The sequence below is a fragment of the Suricata suricatta genome, chromosome 3 (assembly GCF_006229205.1).
Source record: "Suricata suricatta isolate VVHF042 chromosome 3, meerkat_22Aug2017_6uvM2_HiC, whole genome shotgun sequence".
Lineage (NCBI taxonomy): Eukaryota > Metazoa > Chordata > Mammalia > Carnivora > Herpestidae > Suricata > Suricata suricatta.
The window spans coordinates 33749920-33777387 of NC_043702.1; the positions used below are offsets into that span (position 1 = coordinate 33749920).

Sequence of the window (27468 nt, forward strand, 5' to 3'; positions counted from 1 at the left end):
GTAGGACCAAGACACATAGTTTGCTAAAGTTTAGTGTTTATTTTTCTACTTGTGGATAATTTGAAGTTTGGGTGTTCTCTTTTAGTTTTACAGACAGAATGAGTTTCATGTAGTTTTATTTGTTCTTTTTAGTGTTCCGTATTATATATTTGGAGAACAAATTGGGAAATTCCGATTTATGCAGCTATGGCTGCTATTATCTTAGCTACTCAAAAATTCGACACTACTATTATTTTGATGGAAATGCATTCTTGCACCAAGCATTTTAAAAAGAAAAACACTGCAGGGGCACCTGGGTGGCTCAGTCAGTTAAGTGGTCCACTTCAGCTCAGGTCATGATCTTATGGCTCATCACTTCAAGCCCCACATTGGGCTCTGTGCTGACACCTCAGAGCCTGGAGCCTGCTTCGGATTCCGTGTCTCCATCTCTCTCTCTCTCTCTCTCTCTCTCTCTCTCTCTCTCTCTGCCCCTCCCCTGCTCTCACTCTGTTTTTCTCTCTCTCAAAAATAAATAAACATTAGGAAAATGAAAAATAAACAACATAAAAAGGAAAAACACTGTAATGCATTGAGGTTAAATAAATAAAGGAGCAACCAGAACCCCTCATTCTCCTTCCTATAACCTTGTCCTAGTTTGGAGGGAGGAAATTGTTTATGGTATGGGAATCTTTTTGCAAAGAATGTACATGAAGTGATTTGCTCCTCCTCAACCATGATAAGTCCCTATCTTTCCCATACCAGGGAGAGCTGGAAGAGAAGGGTAGTCTTGAGACTGATCAGGTCTGTGACTCAGGCTTTGATTTATATGGTGCTTTCTCTTTTCCTTCCCCTTAAGCTTCATTGCATCAGAGCTGGGATTTTCCTTACTTCTTGGAGAAATGGTAGAGGGAATAGTCAGCTAAAGGCTCTCCTGATGCTTGGCCTCCTTATAAAATATTTGCCTCCATTCATTCTACCGTACAGTGGGGAACAGCCAGAGGGTATGGTCACCCCACTGCTGTTGTGCTAAATGTCTGGGCTGGTGGCTGCCAAAGGGAGGAAGGTGGGTGGAGGGATAGGCAAATCAGAGAAAGGGCACTAAGAAGTACAAACTTCTACTGTAAAACAAAAAAGTTGAAGAAATGGAAAGTACAGCATAGGGAATACAGTAAATAATATTGTAGTAACATTGTATGATGACAGATGGTGACTATACTTACCTTGGTAGCATCAGCAATATATAGAATTATCTAATCAATATGTTGTGCACCTGAAATGTAACACTGTACGTCAACTATACTTGAATAATATAAAGTTTAGTATGTAAACTTTAGTAAAAATAAAATAAATATGATATCCTCCGACCACTACTTCCCAATTCTTCCAGCTCCCTTATTCTAGTACTCCTATTTAAATAATTCCTTAACTTCACAGAGATCTTCAATCCATTAACCTCACTACTTTTTCACTATCCGTCACCGTCTCTATACAGTTACCTCTCTCCTTACCCAGTTTGGAGTCCATTGTCCATCAGGGGAATCAATCAGTTAGAAACATCCTCAACTCTCTTGCCCCTTTCGCCTTGTGTTATATTTCAACCCTAGCTGAGCCCCATTATCCTTTTCTAAAATGAAGCTGTTGAATGTTGCTGGATAAAAGTTGTATAACTGGGAAGCTCATCATGTTAGAATGACTATAATCTTCAAATAGGCTCTCATTCCTCTTTGGAAATCACATCACATTTCTATAGAAAGTTTGATTTTTCAATTTCTCAAGATAAATAGTTCATACTTTATCCTTCTTCCTCAAGCCTCATCCATGCCTCATCTTCTTTACTCTCAGCCTTGACCTTGCTTTAGAATTAATAGAGAAAGTAGAAGCCATTCAATCAGAATTTCCTCATTTACCCACTGTGAGACTTAGCAGTTTACAGGAAATTTATCTTCTCTTGTTTTATCTCCTCTCTCTGCTCCTGTCTAATAGATAGTCCTCCACTAGTGGAGTATTATTCAGCCATAAAGAAGAATGAAATCTTACCATTTGCAATGGCATGGATGGAGCTAGAGAATATTATGCTAAGTGAAATAAGTCAGTCAGAGAAAGACAAATACCATGGGATTTCACTCATGTGTGGAATTTAAGAAACAAAACAAATGAGCAAAGGGGAGAGAGCGAGAGAGAGCACGAGCGAGAGAACAAGAAACAGACTCTTTTTTTAAAATTTTTATTAATGTTTTATTTATTTTTGATACAGAGGGAGACAGAGTATGAGAGGGGGAGGGGCAGAGAGCGAAGAAGACACAGAACCGGAAGCAGGCTCCAGGCTCTGAGCTAGCGGTCAGCACAGAGCCCGACGCAGGGCTTGAACCCACGAACGTGAGATCTGACCTGAGCCGAAGTCGGAGGCTTAACCGACTGAGCCACCCAGGCGCCCCAACAGACTCTTAACTGTGAAGAACTGATGGTTACCAGAGGGGAGGAAGGTGGGTGATGGGTGGAACAGGTGATGGGAATTAAGGAGTGCACCTGTTGTGATGAGCACAGGTATTGTATGGAACTGTTGAATCACTATATTGTACACCTGAAACTAATATAACACTGTATGTTAACTAACTGGAATTAAAATAAAAACTTTAAAGAAAAAGGAAATTTCTCTACTTGTTCTGCTCCAAGTATCCTTTTGTCTTCTCAAGTATCTTATTCCTTCAGTGGTCCCCTCTTTCCCCTGCGTCACCAATCTCTACCTATCCACTGAGTCACTCCCACCCACATAACCTGCTATAAAAGCTCTCATCCTAGCTTCTTTCCCTGACCCCATACCCCACCTTAACTACAGCCCCACTTCTCTCATTCTCTTTACCAAATGTCTTCTCTATAGTCAGTTTCCCATCTCACATTCACCCTTCAACCCACTTTTATCTGGGCTTGCATCTTCATCACAGTATTGAAACTGCTTTGGTCAAGGTCACCAAGAATGTGTATACTACCAAATCTAAGGGACGCTTGATCTCTTAGCAGCATTTAACAGAAGTGACATTTTCCTCTCTGCTGCTCCATACTCTTCTCCCCTTTGACTTTTCCTTCTAAGCCTAAACTCTAAGTATTGGCGACAGGGCTCTATTCTATTTCTTATTTACTTGTTCTTTGAATAGGTGATTTTATCCAGTCCCATGGCTTTAAATGCCAATGCCTTCCAAATTCACACGTTTAGCACAGAACTTCACTCCTGAGCTCCAGATTTATTCAATTGCTATGCAATCTATTTACTTGGATGGCTAGTAAGCATCCCAATCAATTAGAGTCTTAAATCTAGTTTCTGATCACTCCCATAAATCACCATTTCAGTAAATGGCACCATCATCCAGTTGGTCAAGCCAACAATTTAGAAGTGATCCTATATTTTCCTTTTCCCACATATGGCAGCCATGAAAATACATCTCTCAGATCTCTGATTACAGGGAGCATTACTGGCTGATGGCCTCAGTTGCTGCGCTCTGAAATCTAACACCATGATCCAGGCTGCACATCTCTTCGATTACTCCCAGCCAGTGACCGAGGGAGGGAGGGTCACTAACACAGGTCTGTTACCAGGAGACATAGGACTCCTCTGATGGAGGACATTGGCTTGCGGACTCCCCATTGGCTTTCCTGAAAGATTCTTAGAATTGCATCATATCTACAACTTTTTGTACTCATTTCCCCCCGTCTTCCATGAGAGTTGAGTCAGCATCCAGTCTAAAGGTTTTCCCAGTTCCCTTCAGAGCCCTCCCTGTTTCTCCCTCACAGGTGTCTTTCCCAATAAGTCTGCATTTCTAATCTGACCTTACAGTCTGTTTCTCAAAGAACCTGAACTAACACATGCTAGTTGAACTGTCAGCAATTTTACATTATTTCTCTTCCCTAAATATATGTCTTGCAGCCATCTACTTTTCACTATCGCCTTCATCACTGAGTAGAAGCTATGCCATTTTTTCCCTGGGTTATTGCAGTGGCCGCTTACTCTCACCTTACACCTCTCCGATCCATTCTTATCTCAGTAGCCAGAGTGGTTTTTTTTTTTTTAATAGTAAATCAATCACGCCACTTCCCTGCCTTAAACCTTTCAGTGGCTTTCCATTATGCTTAGGGTAATATTTAAACTCCCACAACACCACAAGTACTTTAAAAGCTGGCTTCTGCCTATCTTTTTAGCTTCATCTCCTATCACCTTCCTTCTTGTCCTCAGGCTCACTAAGCTCCAGCCACACTAGTGTTCTTTCTCTTCTTACAAATTGTCAAATCCTTTCCTGCCTTGGGGCCTTTCTGCTTGCTCTCCCTTCTTCATAAATTACTTTTCGCCCATCTCTTCAGAGGGCAGGCTCATTCTCATCCTTAGCACTCAACTTAAATGTCCCCTCATCAGCATCCAGGGCCTTCTCCACCCCAGCCAGCATCTCCACCCAACATTATCCTATTTACTCTCAAGTAACTACCTCTATCTGTAACTATGTTGCTTAGTGTCTATTTCTCCCATATGAACAGGAGTAGGCAAATTATGGCCCATTTACAGCCAACTCTTTCCATATGGCCCATGATCTAAGAATGGTTTTTACATATTTAAGTGTTTGAAAGCTTTTTTTTTGTTTGTTTTTAAGGTTTTTTTTTTGGAGGAGGGGGAGCATAGCACATGAGCTGAGGAGGGGCAGATAGGGAGAGAAAGAGAATCCCAAAGAGGTTCCGCACCAACAGCACAGAGCCTGACGAGAGGCTATAACTCTAACTCACAAATTGTGAGATCATGACCTGAGCTGAAATCAAGAATCAGATGCTTAACCGACTGAGCTACTCAGGCATCCTGAAAAACATTTTTTTAAAGAATATTTCACAATACATGAAAATTATTGAAATTCAAATTCCCGAGTCCACAACTAGATTTGGAATACAGCCACTCTCATTTACATACTATCTTATGACTGCTTTAACACCAACAGCAAAGTTGGTAGCTGTGTACGGCCCACAGAGCCTAATTTACAGAAAAAGTTTTCTTTATTTAAGTATTCTCTACCCCTTGTTTGGCAGCATAGGCTGGTGTGACCTTCAGGCGCCCAGACAACAAGAAGCCACTCACTACCTCAACACTCCCCCACCCTGAGACCTTCAAGGGAACCATTCATCAAACTTTTTTCCACCCTGAGCAACGCCCGGAACAAGAAACCGCTACCAACTGATCACCTTACATAAACATATCGATACTTCATACCCCCCCCCCCCCCCCCCCCCCCCCCCCCCCCCCCCCCCCCCCCCCCCCCCCCCCCCCCCCCCCCCCCCCCCCCCCCCCCCCCCCCCCCCCCCCCCCCCCCCCGCCGCAGCCAACACCGTAATAAAAACGCACTACACCGCTCCCAGGCGCTCTGGGCCCTCTCAGTTCGGACCAGTGAACCTCGCCTGGGGAGCACTCCCAGTAAGGGTTTTTTTTTTACTTCCATATCTGGCCTTGGTTTCTGCATCGCGTTCGCTACATTACATTTGGTGCCGAAATCCGGGGCATTCTCCACCATCAACATTGGCTCACCACCAATGGCAGATCAGAATACTACCCAAACACCCCTATCATGGGTCTGGAACTCCCAGCCCTGAGATCATGAGTCACATGCTTTAGGAAGGAGCCAGCCAGGTGCTCCCAGAAGTAATTTTCTGACCCCTGTACTAGAATGTAAGTGCCATGGGGCACTGATTGTCTTGTTCAGTCCTTCACTCCTAGTATGTGGTCCAGGCTAATGCTCAGTTTATAGGATGAATCAACCTTACTACTTTCCAGGGACTATTATTATCTGAGGGCGTAGGTGGGCTTACTTCTTACTGACTTATTCCCTTCTAAGACCCAGAGGAACTGGGAACCAATTATTATTGACTCAGGAAAAGTACCTTGAATACAGGACTATGTTTTATTCATCTTGAAATACCTAGTAAAGTCTTTTGCACAACAAGTTAGGGTGCTTCTGGAATCTGAAAGAACACTTTTGAGGTTGTGGTTCAGATAAAATTATACTGTCAAGTAAAGGGCTCTGCATAATGTCAGGCGTACGGAAGAGTTCACTAAAGGTTTGCTCCTGCTTCAGTTTTCCTTGCTGTTATGGGAATAAAAGTATGGGCTAATACACAGACTCAAACAAGAATGCTCTGTGTGAAACAGCTTTGTAAACTACAAACACCACCCGAATGGACTTATCCAAGTGCAAGCAGTATTTTACTAAATCTTGGCACTGAGCTGCCCAGTTTGGAGCTAAGGGCCCTCACCTGGGAATGAGAAGACATAACTCTTCCTAACTCTTACCACTTAAACTGACCCTGAACAATCGCAACTTCAGTGTCGTTTCTTTTCTTCATGTGTAAAAGCAGCCTCCAAACAGACACCACGTTCCTCAGGGGCCCAGCCGGCGTCTCTCTTCCAGGTCTTGCCTTTCCCTGCAGGTACCAAGACCATTCCATTCTGGCTCCGCGCGGCCACAGGCTAAGGCGGCCGGAGGGGCGGGACCAGACTGGGGGCGGGGCCTCCCTCTTTTCGGCTGAAGCCGTCTCCCGGCCGGGCCGCAAGGGGGCGCCGCTGGGGCCGCGCTGCTCGAAGAGTTGCCGAGCAGCCGAAGAGGCCCTCACTTCCGCGTCGGGCCCCGCGGCGTCCGGCCGCCGCGCGGAGGGCCGGGCTGGCCGCAGGTCAGTCGGGGAGGCCGCCAACCTGGCCCCGCCCGTGCAGAGGACTGGGGCGCCGGGTGGGCCACGGGCCCGGGAGGCGGCGGGGCGCCCCGAGGAAGGGCCCGATCGCGCCGGTATCAGGGGCGCCCCGAGCTGCAGCCTCGGGCTTCGGGCCGATTCGGGGACCCCGGGCCGCGGGGACACCGGCAGGGCATTCTGGTGTCCCAGCCCTACCCCCTTCGTCCCGCGTCGTGGGAGGAGAGCAAGTCCTTTGAGCAGCGCTTATTAAAGTGCCCGACCCCATCGCAGACTTACTGAACCGGACTCTGTGTTGTGGCCTGGGAATCTGAATTTACAGCAAGCGCCTCTGATGGTTTTGATGCAGGTGGTCACCGAACCGCACTTTGGGGGCACTTCCTTAGAGGGTAGCGCATTTCCGACACAGCAGGGAGTCTAAGTGGGTACACTGAGGATTGGGCCATAGACTGGCCTGGAAATGGTGTTGAATGGTCCTATGCCTTAGGAGAAACTGACTGAGACAGGGGATGTGTCTTAAATCTTTGCACTCAGGGTGCTGCTGTGTTCCTGTTGCCACAATTGGAGTCTTCAGATGGACAGATGCTTAGTGAATTTCTCCGTCAGCTGCCTTAGGGATGAAACAGTGCTGAAGTAGACAGTGTGGGGTGCAGCAGAAAACTTGGAGCGGGTCCTGCTGACCTGGATTGGGGCTTACTCCACCAATTACCAGCAGGGCAGCCCTAGTGTGGACCCTGCTCACATCACTATTTCTTTCTCCAATGTCCTCAGCTGTCAAGAGGGACAGTAATTCCTATCCAATAGAGCTTTTGTGTGAATGAATTGGGTGTCTCCTAAGTGTTCTGCAGTAATTGTCGCATAGTAAGCATTGAGCAAATTGGAGTTATTAAGAGTGATAGATTTTGTCTTCCTAGGACTATAGCCCCCCAAACTAGGGATTCAATAGGTGAGAAAAGCGCGAAGAGAGTTACAAAGTATATTTGGTCGACTGTGCACAGATTCTAACTGGGAGGTGCTAGGGAAGGTCATGCAACTTGTGAGATTTGCCTGTAGCTTTGAAGAATAGGTGGATTCCAGGGAGCTGGTAACTGGGGCAGCATGAACTGGTTCCATCTGTGCTTCAGAGGTGTTTCTCTCACATGGATCGTTGTGGGGCTGCTCCTAGGAAGGCAGCAAAAGAACTCACATTGATAAGTGGTTTTTGAAGGCTGGACTATTGATCCATGAGTTTGTTTACTGACCACGTTTGACACATAACTGTTTTTGTCAGACACCTATGATCTCCTTTCCCCATCTCATTGGAGACTGGCTAAATTAGAGCATCTACAAAAGGATCCTAGTTGATCGCACAGTAAAAGTGAGTTGCCATGAATATAGTTGGGTCTCTTGGCAGCCATGTTGCATTTGCAATGAAATGCACAGTTACATCAGGAGTACCTTTTTCATCACAGTATTGTTTTAGGTTCCAGAGAAATACCACAGTCACCTGTGGTTCATCCATCTCCAGAATAGATTAAGAAATTTAATCCTTAAAACTTCCCTGAAGCTTCATCCATTTTGGAATTAAGATGCCAGATGATTTAGTGGTGTTATTTGTTGCTCTTTTGGACCGATCTCGCTACTGGTATACATAGAATTCTGATCTCAGTTGATGAATTATATATTCCTTGTTACCTAACCTAGGAACTACTATTACCATTGTTAATAATTTCTGCTCTTATGTTTTCTTAAATTTACAGAGTGAATACCAATCCCTCAGTATATACCTTATAGTAAAATTTATATCATTATAGATCGTAGGTACCATTTATTGAGTACTTAACTCTGAGCCAGAGACTGTTCTATGTGCTTTTTATATGTCCCATCAGTTACTCCTCTGATAGTCCTTTGAGGTAGACACCATCTCTGGCTCCATTGTATAGATGAGGAAACAGGCAGAGGAAGATAAGTGTTTGCCCAAGGTCCCTAGTAAGTGGTAGAGCCTAGTAGCCTAATTCCATGCCACATGCTGACCCCCTCTGCAGTCTAGATAGCTCCCTCAGACTTACTACAGTTTAAAAGGCTATGTGAATATTGAAGGACATAAGCAAACCTCACCTTTGCTTTATATGTGACAGACAATGCATTACCTTGTCTAATTCTTTAAACAGTCATTTCGACAGCTATGATTTGGTTGGTAATAGTTTATCATTTAAAAATACTCTGAGCCAAAGTTTTCCAGCTTCTCAGCATATCTCAAACTTCTTTCATATTATATAAAGTCGTCCAGTATTGTCAGTGTTGAGGAGCTAATTTTAAATCATATTAAGATGTATGTATCTTCTTATCTATTTAGTGTATTGTTGGAAATGTGACTGTCCTTTGTTTTTACAGAGGTTGACAAGGACCACCATTATTTTGCAGTTTCTGAAACTGCTTCAAAGCAAAAATTCAGGTGTTGATGGGAACAATGGAAGGTCACAAGGCAGAAGCACAGGTGGTCGATATTCTTCGACTGAATGTTGGTGGCTGTATTTACACAGCCAGACGTGAGTCCTTGTGCCGTTTTAAAGATTCGATGCTGGCATCCATGTTCAGTGGGCGTTTTCCTCTAAAAAAAGATGAATCAGGTAAGTAACTAAAGTCCGTAAGCATGATCATGAATATTCACTAAAATAGTCTAGTTTAAATTTCCTTTGGTTTTCCTAATTACAGTGGAATGTATTAAACTAGTATACTAATTATTGAGGTCATTAGGGCTGTATAGAGTTTTATTAAATATGTGAAGAAGTTAAATGCTAGTTTCCAGAATCTGTGATGCTGTCACTGAAAGTTGGGAAAAAAAATCAATGTGTCAAGGTCTACCATGACCTAAATATGGGAACTGATTATACTTTGAAAGTTGTTCCATTCATGCAACTCCATGTGTAAAGGTATTGAGGCTTCTCTCTGTGTTCTTCAGTTAAAACTTTTATTCTCTGGAGAAAGCAGCTGCCCTCATAGTTCACAGGGCAGTCACTGTAGTGTAGAATTAGTGTTAAACTTGCCACCCAGTCTAGCTGTGTGACCTTGTCGTGGACACCTGCGAAAATGTCAGTGCAGTATAAACAGCAGTCATCTAGTGGTAGGTAGACTGAAAATTGGTCTTCCAGAAGACACTGTAAAACACAAGGGTAGCAACCTGGGGCTGTGCTCTTCTTGCTTGGATTGCTCTGGTGTTCGTTGAACCTGCTACCGGTTGTAAAGAAACCTCAGCAGTGCCAGTAAGGCTTTTTTGTACATTTTTGGTGTTCTGGGGCTCAGAGTACCCACTCTTGCTTCTGTGTCAGAAGAGACGGATTGAGGTCTTGAGCATGAGAGGCTGTTAGTAACCCTGGGTCTTGAGAGACTGCTTTGCTGGCTGGATGGCAACTGAAAGAATGGAAAACACCAATGGCTGGTGCCCGTGTGGGCAATAAGATTGTTGGTGAAAAGATGGCAAGCAGAGATTGAGTTTTTCCTCTGCCCCCAAGTTTCACCTCCTAATTCCTTCTTTTCTAAGCTAATCAGGGGAGAAAAGTAATTAATGAGTAGTCTCACACAGAAGTGTTTTTTAAAAAATTCTGCTAACTTGTCTAAGAAAGCCTTTTGTCATAAAGTAGAACCAGCATAACATTTCTTTTTTAAAGTTTAGGTTCTCACAGTACAAAGGGACTAACCTACTAAGTCTAAACATACAGTGTGCCTGCAGCTAGGAACCCCTGATTTACACGTCAGTGACACTACAAGTGGACTGACATACAAACATGACATAAATGAGCATGTCCTCACTAGGGAGGAACTCTATACACCTTTTCTGGCCAGGAAAGGGGGAGGTTAGGGGTAAGCTTACGTTTCAGCAGCAGTCGGTCTCCATGACCTTTGAGTCCATAGTGGGTATATGCATCTAAAATCCCCCAAGGAGCTCAGAATATATTTTCCTGTATGGTAGGTGAGAATACAGAGGATCACCAAATTTGGCTAAACCCATTTGAACACGAGTTATTAACTTTCTTGTGGGAAAGAAATGTTTCTAATTGTAGAGGTCTGAGTTTACTGTGACATGTTCAAACTCTATCTGTGGTCGTATGTATCTATGCAATCATGTTTGAACTGGATGTTTCCTAGGGGCTTGTGTTATTGACCGTGATGGACATCTGTTTAAGTACCTCTTGGATTATCTTCATGGAGAAGTTCACATTCCTACAGATGAGCAAACCCGCACTGCTCTGCAGGAAGAGGCTGATTATTTTGGCATCCCGTATCCATACAGCCTGTCTGACCACTTGGCCAATGAAATGGAGACATATTCTTTAAGGTCAAATACAGAACTTAAAAAGGTCTTGGCATTTTCTTAAGTTTTAAAAAAATACATATACACATATACATATATACCCGTTATATACACAAAGCAGTGTGTGTTATTTTGCATAGTCTGTGTTGCCATGAAAACCAAACAGGAGAAAAATTGCTTTTTCTAACTTTTAAAGACACATTTCTTAATGACTACTAATTTTTTGAAGGCCCAAATTCTATGTTCTAGGAAATACTACATTGCCATTCAAAGGTTTATGGAGTTTTTCTTTCTCATTGGAGATTTAATACCTTTTGATGGCTTTTTTAATAGAAATATTCTTCTCTTTAGGTTGTGAATAAAGAGCAGTATTGTAGTATGTAAGAGTATAGTGGTATTTTGTTTACTGAAATGACTTTTTAAAGAATAGTCACAATAAATAAAAGATTGTAGAAAATCTACCTGATTTAGTGAGTGTAGTAGTTTGTTACTAAATTAAAACATTGGTTTGATTAATTCACTTTGAGATCAGTAAATCTTTTAAAAAGATATTTCTCCTTTAAATCACATTTTGAAGATCTTTACATGAAAGAACTTGAAAAGCTTCATTACATATTTTTGTCTTATTAAGTATTATATTTGCTCTTAGCATCTTTGGGCATCTAAGAAAAATCTTTTTCCTAGATAATTAATAGTAGTGAAAACTGACCTGAATTGGTTTGATTTGGATATCACTTTAGGAGAGTGAGCTGTCAGTATGGTTATTAGGACAGTAACATGAAGAGACCGTTGATTCGGTTCCAGATCACCTTCAGGAATCTGCATGGTTGTATGGGTTCTGCAACTGAAGATATTTAGAAATTGAGTTTCAAACAGTTCTAGGGTGCTGTTCATCACATCTGCAGAATGGGGCTGACAAATCCTGACTGGAAAGCTGGAGTGGGCTAACATTCATCTTCTGAAGTCTCATCTGTAGTCTTTTGATTTGATTTGTATGCAGAGAAGACACAGCATGTGTACATTCACTGTGTCAGCCAACACCTGTTTATCTCAAATGTTTTTGGTATACAGAGCACTGCTCTAGGGACTGTGTGAAACACAAAGAAATATGACATAGTTAGCAATATTAAATGAAAACATAAGACATGTTAGAGTCCTATTTTCAGTCACTGAGTCAGTAAACATTAAGCATCTCCTTTGTGTCAGGCACTGTTCCAGGCACTTAGGATACAACACAAAACAGACAAAAGTGCCTGTCCTCAGGGCCTTCACAGGAATAATGCTGTTTCTCTCAGGGAAGGCCCTTGGGCACTTGAGTGGGTGAAGCGCTCCTGCTCTGTGTCCCTTAGCACCTGCTAGGCTCACCTGGTCATAGTTATACTATGTGCTGATGGCTTATTGACTTTTATTTTATTTTTAAAAATTTCTTAGAAGTTTCTTTATTTTTAGAGAGAGACAGAGAGCGAGCACACGCTGGGGAGGGGCAGAGAGGGAGGGAGAGAGAGAACTACCAGTGCAAAGCCTGACATGGGGCTCGATCTCACAAACCGTGAGTCATGACCTGAGCCGAAATCAAGAGTCGGAAGGCCAACCAACTGAGCCACCCACGTGCCCCAATTGCCTGCTTTTTACATTAGCTATAAACTCTAGGAGGGCTGGGACCCTGTCTTTTGCGCATCATTTTATCTATAGGACCTTCAACAGTGCTTAGTCAGTAGACGGTGAAAGGAATATTGAGTCAAATGGGAAATTGGGTGGAAAATAAAAGGAAAAGAAAAATGTCTGACTTTTAGTCATATGAACATTTAAAAATTAAAAGTAATGTTGGTAGTGAGGCTAAAGGAGGAGGAAAGAAAATACAACTTCCATGTGGAAAGGGATTCTCTAGATGAAGGTGTTGGGTTTTTGGGTAGTGCTTTTTGTGATTTACCCCACCCCCAGGCCAAATTCAGTGAAAGCATGTTTGGTTTTTCAAGGCATAAAGACTAGGCTGAAATTTATAATCTTTTTATTTCCCTTATGACCAACTGAAATTGCAGCTTTACATGAAAGTAATAGAACAAATTCATTTTTACTTTACTCCAGAACTAAATTCAAATTTTGTATTTTTTTTTTGCTTCAGGCTTTAACAGACTTTTGTGATTCATATGGTTTAGTTTGCAATAAGCCAACAGTTTGGGTTCTCCACTATCTTAACACATCTGGTGCAAGCTGTGAGAGTAGAATTATTGGTGTGTATTCCACAAAATCTGATGGAACAGATGCTATTGATAAGCAGCTGGGAGGAAGAATTCACAGTAAAAGCATTTTTAAAAGGTATGTCCATATTTAAATATGAAAGGGAACAGAATAAAGTCTTGGTCTCTTGTAAGAGGTGTTACTGAATGGAATATGTATGTGGTTGACTAGAAAAGATCTGATTCAACACCCGGCAATGCACAGAGTGAGCCGTCATAGCTGTCGAGACGAGCTTGGTTCGAGGAGATTGTAATGAAGACCATGTCACATATATGTAAGCTACAGGACGCCCACAGTGGTCTACTACTACATTGCCTCAGAGTCCCCTGACAGGCCAGGCCTGGCTGGTTTTCCCCGAGACCAAAGTCCAGGAGTCGAAGCACTCCCTAGAAGTCAGCAGGCCTGCTGAGTAGCACAGGACTGGCCTGTGACCTTGGTGTCCTGTTCTGAGAAATGAAGGCCTTCCCTGCTCTCTACCAGCCTTAAAATGCTATGACTGGAATGTAAAATTCTTAAGGGTTATTCTCTTAATATTTTTTTCTGTAAATTAACACCAGTCAATTCACATAACAGTTTGTTTTTTTTTTAAATTCTCTAGGTGGTTTGGGTCACATATTAGTGACTAATGAACACATGAACTTGCGTTTTGGGTGATTAAATATGTCATCATTTTCTGAATTCTTTACAGGATGTTTATATAAGATATATGAATGCCTGGAACAATGCTATGAAAGTTTTAATCAAAGCTGAATCTTTTAAAATTTTCCTGGAGTTAGGTAATTTTTTAGAAAACCTATTTTTAAAGATTTGTTGATTTGTCTGCACAGTCTATATTGTGGAATGAACAAATACTTTACCACATTAAAAATAGATCAAATGTAGGTTAGTATATGAGTATAGTATATTATCTATATATGTCCTTAAGAGTCGCAGAAGAACAACTATTAAATGCCAATATATTTTTTCTCTTAATTAACAAGTATTTGGTAGTGCATTCATTAGCTGTATATATGTGTGTGTGTGTGTATATACATACACACACACATTCATACTTAGTATGTTTTCATCACCTTTTGCAATATTTCTAGAGAGGCGGGAAATAATGTTCAGTACATTTGGAGCTATTATTCAGTAGCCGAACTGAAGAAAATGATGGATGCCTTTGATGCCTGGGAAGGAAAAGGTATAGTACAATTCTTTTATTTCATGGCAGAAGGTATACTTTTCCATAATAAAGTAAGTTCAATTGCTGCATTTCTCTTTTTGAAAAAGTATTTCTTTGTATAGGTCAAGATATTTGTCACCTCATAGTATCATTGATTGAGGCAATTTACTTAAAAATCTTTAGACCCCATGAGTTGCTAGCTATTACTAGTAGTTTATAATCCAATAACCTAAAAAAATTGTTTATAATTTCAGCATGTCAGTTATTCTTATTTAGTTCAACAAGAGTTTATTTAGCACCTACTATATGTACCTAGCATTGTCCTTAAGAACTATACCCTTAAATTAAGCATACAATATATAATCAGAAGAAAAAAGGAGGGGCACTTAGCTGGCTCAGTCAGTGAAGCTTGCAACTCTTGATCTTGGGGTTGTGAGATTGAGTCCCATGTTGGGTGTAGAGATTGCTTAAAGTCTTAAAAAAAAAAAAAAAAGGAAAAGAGAAAATGAAAGTAATGCCAGAGAAGATGTCTGAAGAATCCTTAGGAAAGAATTAATAATCTTTAAATGCCCACTTTGAAATTTGAGCATTTTTACCAAGCTTCTTATATCATTTGATGATAATAATGCTGTTTAATATTCAGTGTGATAAGTAGTTTACATTCAGTAACTCTTAGTCTTAAAACAATTCTGGATGTTGTTTACCATTTTATCAATGAGAAAACTAAGTTCAGGCCATGCCACTTGCTTAAGGATCACAGAGGGTTAACTGTTCTATGCCTCAGGTTTTTTTTTTTTTTCTTAATTAACAAGAATGTATTGAGTGTCTATTGGGTGCAAACACTGTAAGAAGTCCTAAAATTGGGTACACAGATAAATAAGACACATCTTGGCCCTCAAACGGTCTTAAAAGCTGGTAGAGGTAGACATTGCAAGTCACAAAAGATTGAATAAAAGGACAAGAGGAGGGTTTTAAAAATTCTTCATAACCTTCTTTTCAGGTAGGGTGCTAGTACCAACCCTTCTTTCTTTCCTCAACTTTGCACATCTCAGTTTTTCTCTTTTTTCCCCCCAGATTACATCCCTCAGACAGATAGAAAAAAGTGCTATTCTTAAGCTTTTTATCTTAGATTTAATTGACTTTGTGAGACACTTAGGTTTAAGTTGAGGAACAAACCCCCTGGTTTCTCTGTGTCTCTTACTGTGCCCCTGCACTGGCAGACTGCCCAGAAGGCTTCCGGAGAGCCCTGGCTGGGCTTCTTTCTCCACTGACTCAGGGAGCTGAGGTGAAGAGCTGGGATCACTGGCTTACAGAGTGTGAGACTGATTTTAGCTTTCTAATAAGCAGGTAATGAAATATCGTGGTATTTAACACAGCTCTGGAAGGCCTATAGAGAGCCATTAGGTAGGAAACAGAAGTAAGAGAAAGCATTACTGGAAGGAAGGAGACAGTTATTTGTGGACATTATGTCTTTTTAGAAAACCCAGAGGCAATCAACTAAAGGTATCTTAGATGAGGAGTTTAGTAGACCAAACTAGCTGGATACAATATAAGTAAAGAGATAGATTAGTTATAAATTGGAGGGGGAAATCCTATTTACAATAGCAATAAACAACAAAATAACTAATAAGATGACCTATCAAGAAATGCTCAAGTCTTTTGTGAAGAAAACTGCTGATATATATTTATCCATTCATCAATTCATCCATTCATCTATAAAAAAAGAAGACGTGAAGATTATGGTGAGACAAACCATGCTCCCAAATAGGAAATCTATTCAAATACATTTTATAATATTCATTACAAAGATATCAGTTTTTCTCAGATTAAATTATACGTTTAATACAATCCCTACCAACACATCAGTGGAACTCTTTGGCAATCTTGAGGAAATGATTCTAAAATTCCTTGAAAGAATAAATCAGTGAAATAGCCAAGAACATTTTGGGAAGTAGAATAGTACAGGAGTACTATTTTTACTACTGTGATAGTAAAAATACTATATATAGATTTGTAATAATAGGAAGCATATGTTTCTGGTATAAGAATAGATGCAAAGATCAGGAGTAAACTCCAATGAAATTATAAGAAAAAATGCTATGTGATAAGGAGGATTAAATATTAATGAAGAAAGATAGGTGATTTAATGCATAATTGAGAAATATGCTTGGGAGAAAACAGAACTTTAACCTCATATCATTTATCAAAATAATCCCAGGTGAATTGATGGATGAAAAATGGAGATATAGTAAACTATAATGAAAGTTAAGCAAATAACTGATTTCTTAATAGGGAAATAAATCAGAAAGACAAGGATGAATAAATTTGATTATATAATATTTAATATAATAACTTAAAAAAACACAAAAGTATAAATAACATTAAAAGGCTAATAAAAACTTGGATAAAAATAGAACATTTACTGGACAAAGAATATCCTAGAAATAGAGAGGATTTATTTAAATTGAATAGGAAATCAACTCAATTCCTATTATAAATAAATGTGTACGGTTCATGACCACAAAATTTTCAGGAAAGGAAATAAGCATGTGGCAGGAGGTTCAAACTCATTATTTATCAGAGAAATATGTATTAGATGAGACCTATTTTTTACATACCAGATTAGTAAAGATCTCATGCATTTTTGGCAGGAGTAAAAATTCTACCTTGTTGGGAAATAATTTATCATTATGTATCAATAGCATCAGAACTGTTCATATTCTTTGATGTGATAATTCTACTTCTAGGTATAACCAAATGCAGAAAACGTTTATGAACAGAGTGTTCAATTAAGCATTATTTATAATAAAAAAATAAAAACAATATAAATATCTATGATAGAGGGTTAATACATATTGGCACATCTATGGGATACAATGAGCAACAGCTATTAAAATAATCTTGAATAATTTTTTACATATATGAATGCCCATGATGAAATAAATGACCAAAAGCAGGAAACAAAATTAAATATAGTATTTTCAGTTATGTGCATATCATATGAATAAGAAAAAGACTGGAATCAGATTCATCAAAGTGTCATGAGTCATGATTCCTAGTTTTAGGATTAGAAGTGACCTTGATTTTTTTAAAGTATATACTTTTCTATATTATCCAAGTTTTATACAGTGAAAGTGAATTATTTTATAGGAAAGCGAAAATAAAAATTTTAAAAAGAAACTGTGATGTATCTAGATAATGGAATACTTCACAGCAATAAAAAGAAATGATCAGTATTGCATACATCAACATGGATGAATCTTTGAAAGATCATGTTAGAGAAGGCAGACACAAAAGGGTACATACAGTTATGATTCCATTTATATGACACCCTTGAAATGGCAAAACTGGGGAATGGCGGGGAGGCCATTGATTGCAAAGAGATACATGGGAAATTTGGTGGTGATAGAAATGTTCTGTATGTTGGTTGTAGCTATAATTTTATGACTGTATACATTTGTCAAAACTCATTGAACTGAGTACTTTAAAAGGGAAAATTTTAATTTATGTAACTTATCTCAATAAACCTGACTGAAAAAAAAAAAAGACCTTAATGGATGGGATTTGGGAATGTTTTTATAGCATCAGTATGTTTGGGAGCATGATCAAGAAGTTCCAGAAAATTGTCTTAAAATGAGGTCCATAGGCTCTGAGTATTGGATATATGTTACATATAGTAATTTATATGCCCAGCTTGCTAAGTTGGTTAATGTTTATCACTAAACCTTTAATGATTAAAAAACAAGACACCAGGGGTGCCTGGGTGGCTCAGTCAGTTGAGCATCCAACTTGCTTTCGGCTCAGTCATGATCTCTGGGTCATGGGATCGAGCCCCACATCAGATTCTGTGTTGAGTATGGAGTCTGCTTAAGATTCTCTCTCCCTCTGCCCCCTCCCTTGCTCATGCTCTCATTCTCTTTCTCTCAAAACAAAACAAAAAACAAAACAAAAACACCCCACACACATAGGACACCATATCCATTCTTGGGACTTCAAAGTTACTTTAAAAAAAAGGCCAACCAATTTTTATTCAACATTTTTAAGCCTTTTTAAAATGCATCTATGTATAATTTTTTATGACTCTTTAAAAACTGAGGTGAAATTCACATAAGGTAGAATTAAAGTATACACCTCAGTGGCATTTGCTACATTAACAATGTTGTATAACCACCATCTCCAGCTAGTTCCAAACCATTTTCATCTCCTCCCCCAAGGAAGCCCAGCACCTGCTAAGCAGTTACTCCCCATTCCCTTCTCTCCTCAGCCCCTGGCAACCAGCAGTCTGCTTTCTGTTTCAATGCATTAGCGTGTTCTGGATATTTCATGTAATTGGAATCATACAACATATGACCATTTGTGTCTGGCTTTTTCACTCAGCATAATGTTTTTGAGGTTCGTAAAAATACATGTCAAACTTTCATTCAGAAACTTCTCAGATTTAACAGTTAAAATGAGTCTGACCACAATCTTGGCCTAACAACCCCGTTAGGGTAGTGATAGTTCATATTCATATAGTGGTCGCAGAAAATTTAGAGTGGTTCACAAAATTTGCCTGATTTGGTGAGTGCTGCAATCCAGGATGGCTCGACACTGTCCAATCCTTGCACTACTGTCAACACTAGAATTTATAAAATAAAGGCACTGAACATCTGTTAAGTGTTAAGTCTGTTATAGGCCCTATACTGAGCACTTTGCACTTATTTACCCATTTAATCATCACAACAAGCCTATGAAGTAAATGCTGTTGTCATTTTAAAGATGAGAAAATGTAGGCACAGAAAACTTAAGTAACTTTTCCTAGGTGAGTGATAGAAGTGGGATTCAGACCCAGGCATCTTGGCTCCAGAGCCTGTGCCTTTCACTCCTCTGCCCAGAACCCATATAATGATCTACTGATGGTTAGCGGTGGAGCTGGGGCTGGTAGCCAGAAATTCCCTAGAGCTGGGTGAGGAGTTATGCCACAATCGCCTTGGTTCTTCATAGGAACACTTCCTGCAACACCTGCTTCCTTCAAATGGGAGGCATGAATCTCAAACCCTTTCTGCCTAGTCTTACACAAAAGTGTTGCTGAACCTTTTGCAGTGGACAGTGGCTCTCTTAATTATGCCTTTTGATCTCCCAGGTGTTAGCTACTGGCGGGTGCCTCATGAGCTGATAGAATGTTGGACTCTGGAAGAGCGGCCTTTACTTGGAAGCCTCCGTCACATGGCCCCAATTCGAAAGAGGTTATCTGTACTCTTGTTGATATTGTTTTTTTTTTTTTAATCTATGACCTATATTTTTACTGTCTTTACTGGGGAAATGAATAATGGTTCTTGATCTTACTAAGTTTACTGGTCGCCTAGGTGAGTAATCTGTCTTACCATCAAAATATAAATCTTGAAAAATTCAAAGTTACCAAAACTATGTAAAAACTGGAAATAGTTCTCTAAAACTGAGTTATAGTATGTGCTTTTTGGGAAAGTGTGATTTTAAGAATACTAGTGGACATAGTGAGAATGCTGTGGTATTTCTCCCTACAGAAGTGGAATCCTAGGCTTTATTAGTAATAGCCCAAAAATTTATTTATTAGACTTAGTATTTGAAATTTCCTGTGACTTATTCTGAATTCCTTTCTCCTTCCTATTTCCACCAATAACATTTTTATTAAATGGTATTTTCTTGTATTTTCTGAAATTATTAGCAAATTCACTCCACATCTCTGCTTTTGACTATACTTTAAATACATTTAAAATCCTATTTATTTTTCATTATCTGGGAATAATTTGTAGTTTTCAGATGTTGATTTCTTGATCATCTGTTGTAGAATTTGATTCAGTGCCCCTACGGCATCTCTGATTACTTTTTTTTTTCCTTTTGGATCTTTCACAGAAATGCAAAGGATTTTATTTAGTCAGTTTTTAGTAATTATTTCTTGTTAAAACAGATCTTTTTTCTTAAAGGCCCTCATTTTATTATCATCATTTATTTTGCTTTTTGAGCTTACAGTTAGCAAATACTGTTTGCGTCCAGAGCAGTGGTTCTCAACTGAGGGCAGTTTTGTCCCACAAGGGATACTTGACAGTGTTTAGAGACACTGTGGGGTGGGAGATGCCACTAGCCTCTAGTAAGAAGAGGCCAGGGATGCTGCTAAACTTCCTAGAGCGCACTGAGCAGCCCCTACAACAAAGATTTATCCAGCCATAAATGCCAGTAGAGCAAAGGTGGCTCTTAGTGTCGTTGATCTTTTCTATTGTCTTTATAGTCTCTATTTCATTTACTTCTGTTTGAACCTCTTATTTATCTATTTTTAAACATTTGTTTGTTTTTGAGAGACAGAGGGATACAGAGCACGAGTGGGGGAGGGGCAGAGAGAGAGGGAGACACAGAATCCGAAGCAGTCTCCAGACTCTGAGCTGTCAGCACAGAGCCCGATGTGGAGCTCAAACTCATGAACCATGAGCATGACGTGAGCTGAAGTCAGACACTTAACCGACTGAGCCACCCAGGTGCCCCCCTGCTCTAATCTTTCTTTCCTTCTACTAATGATGTGTTGTTGTCACTCAGCTATTCTTTAGGGTTTTGTTTTTTTTTTTTTAAGAGGAAACTGTTTCATAGGTAGCTGTAGACTCAGTGTATTTGTGGGAGGAGGTAAATTCAAGATCTTCCTACATCACCATCATGAACAGAAACAAATCTATCATATAGTTTTGATATATCAAAAATCATATGATCATCTCAGATGCAGAAAAATCATTTGACAAAATTCAACAATTTATGATAGACACTCTCAACAAAGTGGGTGGGTATAGGGGATTACATGTCAACATAATAAAGGCCATACATGACAAGTCCACAGCTAGCATCATACTGTGCAGTGGAAAGGTGATAGCTTTCTCTCTAAGGTCAGGAACAAGACAAGGATGCCCACTCCCATAACTTATATTCAACACAGTATTGGAAGCCCTAGCTAGAGCACTTAGGCAAGAACAAGAAATAAAGGGCATCCAAATTAGAAAGGAAGAAGTAGAGGAGCGCCTGGGTGGCTTGGCTGGTTAAGCATCCAACTCTTGATTTGGGCTCAGGTCATGATCTCATCTTTTGTGAGCTTGAGTCCCACAGTGGGTTCTGAGCTGACTGTGTGGAGCCTACTTGGGATTCTCTTCCTTTCTCTCTCTGCCCCTTCCTTGCTCATGCTCTCTTTCTCAAAAATAAATAAACATTAAAAAAAAAGGAAGTAGAACTGTCAATATTTGCAGGTAGCATGGTATTATATATATAGAAAAACCTTAAAACTAGGCTAAAAAAAACTGCTAAAACTAATAAATTCAGTAAATTTGCAGGATACAAAATTAATACAAAAATCATTCTATACACTAGTGAAGAACTATGAGAAAGAGAAATTAAGAAAACAATCCCACTTACAACTGCAGCAATAAGAATAAAATACCTAGGAATAATTTAACCAAAGAGATGAAAGACCTATATATTGAAAACTAAATACATTAATGAAAGAAATTGAGAGAACATAAATAAATGGAAAAATATTTTGTCTTCATGGACTGGAAGATTAATATTGTAAAAATGTCCATGCTACCCAAATAAATCTATAGATTCAATGGAATCCCTATCAAAATTCCAATAGCATTTTTTATAGAAATAGAACAAACACTCCTCAAATTTGTATGGAACCACAAAAGATCCTGAGTAGCCAAAGCAATCTTGAAAAAGAAGAACAAAGCTGGAAACCTCATGGTCCATTATTTCAAACTAGCATAGTCTCCCCGTATCCACCAGGGAAACATTCCAAGACCTCCAGTGGATGTCTGGAACTGTGTATAGTACTGAACTTTACATGTACTATGTTTTTTCCAACACATACATACCTGTGATAAAGTTTAGGTTATCAGTTAGGCACAGTATGAGAGTAGTAACAGTAACAAAATAAAATAGAACAATTATAACAATATACATAATACGTGTATGTGAATGTGGTCTTTCAAAATACTGTACTGTACTCACCCTTCCTCTTGGGAGGATGTGAGATGATAAAAGCCTGTGTGATGAGATGAAGTGATGCAAATGATATAGACATTGAGACATAGCATTAGGCTACTATTGGCCTGAAGACAGAAGAAGGATCATCTATTTCCAGACAATAGGTAACTTAAGCTGCAGAAAGTGAAACTGAGGATAAGGGGGTGAAGGGAGGGACTACTGTATATTACAAAATTATAATAATTAAAACAGTATGGTACGGTCTTATATAGACCAATATAGACCAATGGAACAGAATAGAAAGTCCAGAAATAAACCCACACATATATGGCCAACTAATGTACACAAAAGGAGCCAAGACTATACAATGGGGAAGGGACAGTCTCTTTTGGTGTTGGGAAAACTGGATATCCACATGCAAAAGAATGAAACTTTTGCATGGATCCCTATCTTGCGCCAGACACAAAAATTAACTCCAATGGACTAAAAAAGAGGCAGTAAGTTCCTTGACATATGTCTTGGCAATGATTTTTTTGAATCTGATACAAAAAGCAAGAGCAACAAAGACAAAAGTAAGTGGAACTACATCAGGTTAAAAGACTTCTGCACAGCACAGGAAACCACCAAAATCAAAAGACTATGTACTGACTGGGAGAAAATATTTACAAATAATATATCTGATAAGGAACTAATATCCAAAATATATAAAGAACTCATACAACTCAGTAGCAAAAGAATAAGTAAATTTTTTAAATGGGAAGAAAATCTGAATAGATTTCATTCCAAAGAAAACATACAGATGGTCAACAGGTACATGAAAAGATGCTCAATAGCAATAATCATCAAGGAAATGTGAATCAAACCCACAATGAGATATCACCTTAGACCTGTTAGAATGGCTGTTATCAAAAAGACAGGAAATAATAAATGGTGGCAAGGATGTGGAGAAAAGGGAACCCTTGGGCACTTATGGGGGGGAATGTAAACTGGTGCAGCTACTGTGGAAAATAGTATGGAGGTTCTTCAACAGTTTAAAGGTACAACTACCATATGATCCAGCAATTTCACTTGTGGGCATTTATCCAAAGAAAATGCAAAGAGTAACTTGAAAAGATCTGTTTTTCCCATGTTCATTGCAGTACTGTTTACAATATGGAAAAACCTAAGTGTCAACTGATGGATGAATGGATAAAGATGATGTAGTATATATATATACAGAGGAGTATTATTCAGCTATAAAGCATGAAATCTTGCCGTTTGTGACAACATGGATGGACCTTGAGGGCTTTATGCTAAGTGAAATGTCAAAGAAAGACAAATACCATGTGATCTAATAAATGAAGCCCCCCCCAAAATAAAATTCAAGCTGGTAGATACAGAGAACTGATTGGTGATTGCCAGAGTCAGGGTGTGTGTGGGGGGTGGGGGTGGGGGTAGAAATAGGTAAACTAGGTTTTTGTTTTTTTTTTATTTAAATAAGTTTTTTTAATAAAAAAAAATAAAACATTGTCTCCCATTTAGACTTTTTATAATGAATGGCAAACTCAATTCAGGAATCTTTGGAGGTTTGTCTAATACTTCTCAAATTGAAAAAGCATCTAACTATATCATGGGTTTGACCATTCTAGCAGTTCCCAAAATGCATTTCACAGAATGCTAATTTTACTGGGTGCCATACTGGGAAATATGGATCCAACAAAATTAAACAGGTGTCTTTAGTTTAGACTTCAGAATCTTTATTACAATCAATTGTAAAGTTTCAAGAGGAGAGTAAAATCTACAATAGCATTTCTCAAAGAGTTTGTAAAATAGTAAACTTCCTCACTATATCTCTTAAAACTTGTTGGGGGCAGGGGGCGATCCCAACTTGGGATCATCCTGGTTATCATCAGGATCACTGAAGATTCTTAGGAACCAAGTGATATCTATATAATTCCTATGTAACATTCCAAATTTTAATTTGGCGTTGGTATTAACATGGTGATTTCATTTTATTTTTTTTAAACATTATGGTGATTTTAAGAGTTTATATTCAAGTAGAAACAATCTTTTGTAAACTTGGTAATTTACTTATTGACCTTGGTGGGTGACGAGAGATGAGATACCTGATCCCTATAAACCTATTGACTCAAATTCTTTATTATGAAAATGGTTTTGCTCATCCTGAAGACAAACTTTGGGGCCGTTTTCATGAGTTACCAAACCTGTAAATGCAGACACTGACATGATTCTGTATCCACAGGCGACTGATAGCTTTCAATGAAGAAGAAGAAGAAGAAGAAGTGAACTGTAAGACTGGTCCTAAACCAGTCAGATTTCTGGGCCCTTCCACCAGCACCCAAATTAAAGTCAAGAACTCCGCGTCAGTCCAGGTGTCTCCGGCCGGCGTCCTCCAGTCTTCAGGCGGAAAGGCAGCGCAGCGCTGTGCGCCGGCAAGGGCCCCGTCGTCAGTGGGCCCCGTGCTGCCAGGCCAGCCCCAGGCTTCCCGTGGGGCCGGAAGCGCTGCTGAAAACGGAGCTGTGTACCCACCTCCTGCCAAGGTCCTGCTCTCCGACAAGGCCATGCGGCCCCGAGTGATAAAACTGAAGCGGACGCCACTGTGCACTGCCGGCCCTTTCCCGCCTACCGGGGCAGCACCGGGGCCCGCTGGATCCCCAGCACCGCCCCCGGAAGTCCGTGACGCGCAAGCGCGGACTGAAAACGGGCGGGGCCAGGCTGATTGACAGAAATGCGAGTTCCCGACCTACTGCTGACGTCTCCGAGCGCCCGACCGTGTGGTGCAAATAAGCGGCGATGTTTTTTGGGGCAGTGGGGTGAAAGCTTACGTTGGTCTTTAGGATCATTGCGGGAGGAAATGAAGTGAGTCAAGTAGGAATGAAGGAGGGAGACTGTAAGTGGTTGGGCCTATCTTTACTTTTCATTCAACCAACTTTGACATGGTTGTCTACTGACAGTTTGAATTTTAGGGTAGTTTTGTTTTTGTTTTGGATGGTTAATTGTCATTAAGGCAACAAAACAGTACAGTACAAGTACAGTACAGTAAAACAGTACAGCAGAACCATCACTAGAGAAGTCTACTTTGTTGCTGAATAATTACAGACTTTAGGCACTTTTGTAATGTTACTCCTTGCTTCCCAGGGCTAGGAATGGGATTAGTATTCCCGTGTGGTGAAACAGGATTAGAGAAGGTGGCGTTAGTGCTTCCCTGTGCTGTGTCCCAGCCAAGAGAGATTTGAGAGAAACTGTGGACCAACTTGAATTTCCCACAAGTTACTTCCAGTCTCAAAAGGCTTCATGAAAAGATATGAGGAGGAAAAAAAGAGGAATTAAAGATTGATGACTCGAACTATTTCTTTCCTAGATTTTTTTTTCTTAGTCTTTTCTGTAGCAGATTTATTTATACATCACAAGATGTCTTGGAATGAGAACCATATAACATGTCTTGAGAATGAATTGTTAAAATGTTTTAATTTGAATAAGTGAAGTTTTGAAAGTACCTTGAAAGAGAAGTTAAACATTAACTTTTAACTAAAGTTACTATTTGTTTTTCAGGAATGACCACTGAAGAGTCATTCTGACTATATAATATGATTTTTATACATAAAATTCCCATATAACTTGAACTTAATATTTTTAAACAATATTTTGATTAATCTTCTATTTTTTACACAGCCATTCAGTTGTATGTGTTTACTCTTACATGTTAAGTTTTATAATTGGATCCCGCATTTCTACCTTCAGTAGGCAGTATGCCTTCAGCATATTAAAAATAAATTCCTTAAAGCAGGGTACTTGTTACTCAGTGCTTATCATTGTATTTGCATTACTTTGAAAGAGTAAATATACTCAAAACATTACTTTTTACAAAATAAAGTAAAACTTTTCCATAAAAAGTAACATTTTCTGTGACTATACTTATTTTTAAGTCTTAGAGCCCATTGGTAGCATAAGAGCTTGTTTGTTTATGTAGGTTATCTATTTCTGGTTACAAAATTGCTTTCTTCCCTAGATAATGTATGAAATAATCAAACCAGTTTTGAACAGCTCTCCAAATACCAGCAGCCTTTTGAAATAAGTGTTGTATCTGGCTACAAAAAGAAATGAATATTTAACTGATGGTTCATGAATGACATTTCCCTGTAGAATATCAGAAATATTTAGTCACCTTGAAAAATACTATTATAAAGACCCTAAGCATTCTGAAAACTGAGTATCATAATGAATTTTGAGAACTTCCATTTAGGACATTACTAGTATTGCTTGATCTACGATATTTTGAATTACTGATTCATGTAAGAATATTTTATACCAATGGTACCGATAGACTTGCTTGATATAGGGTTGCCACAAACCTACAATCTGTAAAAAAGGCAGTATCTATGAAGCACAATAAAGCAAAGTGCAATTAAAAGAGGTTTGCCTGTACTCATGGATGATTCTGTGAATAGCCTGCTTTTCTTTGCCTCTAACAGTTGAAAGGAAGTCTATTTAGCACATCTAGTCTTTACAAGAAGAGAATTTTGAATAGCTAATAGGTCATGGTGCAGCCTAGGTGGAAAGAGACAAATGGTCCCTTATGGACCATGGATAGCAGAAGTCAAAGTTAAATTCAGAATTCTCAAGTAATTTGAAGATTAGTTTGGGTGGCTCCCTGGGGATTAGGTACTTTTGCATGAAATCACATTTCTCCAGATTTTGTAGACACAAATGAGTAACTCATCATAACCCACTGGTATTCCTGGAAAACAAAAAATAAGAAAAGAGAAAGTATACTTTATAAATAATAGTTCAGTGTCATTACTTTGGAAATGTAGATTTGTGCAGTTATTGGGTCAGAGGACACAAGAGAAATTCTTATGGTGAGTAGGATCTTTAGTTACTGCTCAAATCAAAAACATACATGACTGTACCTTTCCAGGCAATCTATGCTGAAAACTGGTTTGTCCTGATTAAAACTGGTTAGTTATATCACGGAGAGCCCTAAGTCTGGCAATTTATATTTTTTATTTTAAAATAATTTGTTGCTTCAATATTGTCTTATAAGGCAATACATTGTAATAGTTTATATTTATAAAGTATTTTCATAACCTTTGTGTTCATTTTGCTTTTTAGT

At 39.3% G+C, this 27468-nt stretch overlaps 1 protein-coding gene and 1 long non-coding RNA gene across 3 annotated transcripts; one reads left to right on the forward strand and one right to left on the reverse strand.

The window, feature by feature from the left end:
- Positions 1-6577: 6577 nt before the first annotated feature.
- Positions 6578-26786, forward strand: KCTD18 (potassium channel tetramerization domain containing 18). 2 transcript variants are annotated; one of them, XM_029934129.1, is made up of 7 exons: positions 6578-6669; positions 9058-9293; positions 10810-11021; positions 13098-13291; positions 14302-14396; positions 19501-19603; positions 24598-26786. In XM_029934129.1, exons 2-7 carry the CDS (start codon positions 9125-9127, stop codon positions 25076-25078), a joined length of 1254 nt encoding a protein of 417 aa, XP_029789989.1. In that variant the 5' UTR covers positions 6578-6669; positions 9058-9124; the 3' UTR covers positions 25079-26786. The 2 variants fall into 2 exon arrangements, with proteins under 2 accessions (XP_029789989.1, XP_029789990.1); XM_029934130.1 differs by lacking the exon at positions 6578-6669 and adding an exon at positions 6680-7033.
- Positions 7647-14790, reverse strand: LOC115287556. Its single transcript, XR_003906533.1, has 4 exons — positions 14284-14790; positions 11685-11819; positions 10535-10622; positions 7647-7845 (listed from the first exon to the last, which is right to left on the reverse strand). It is a non-coding gene; the product is annotated as an uncharacterized LOC115287556 (long non-coding RNA).
- Positions 26787-27468: the final 682 nt, after the last annotated feature.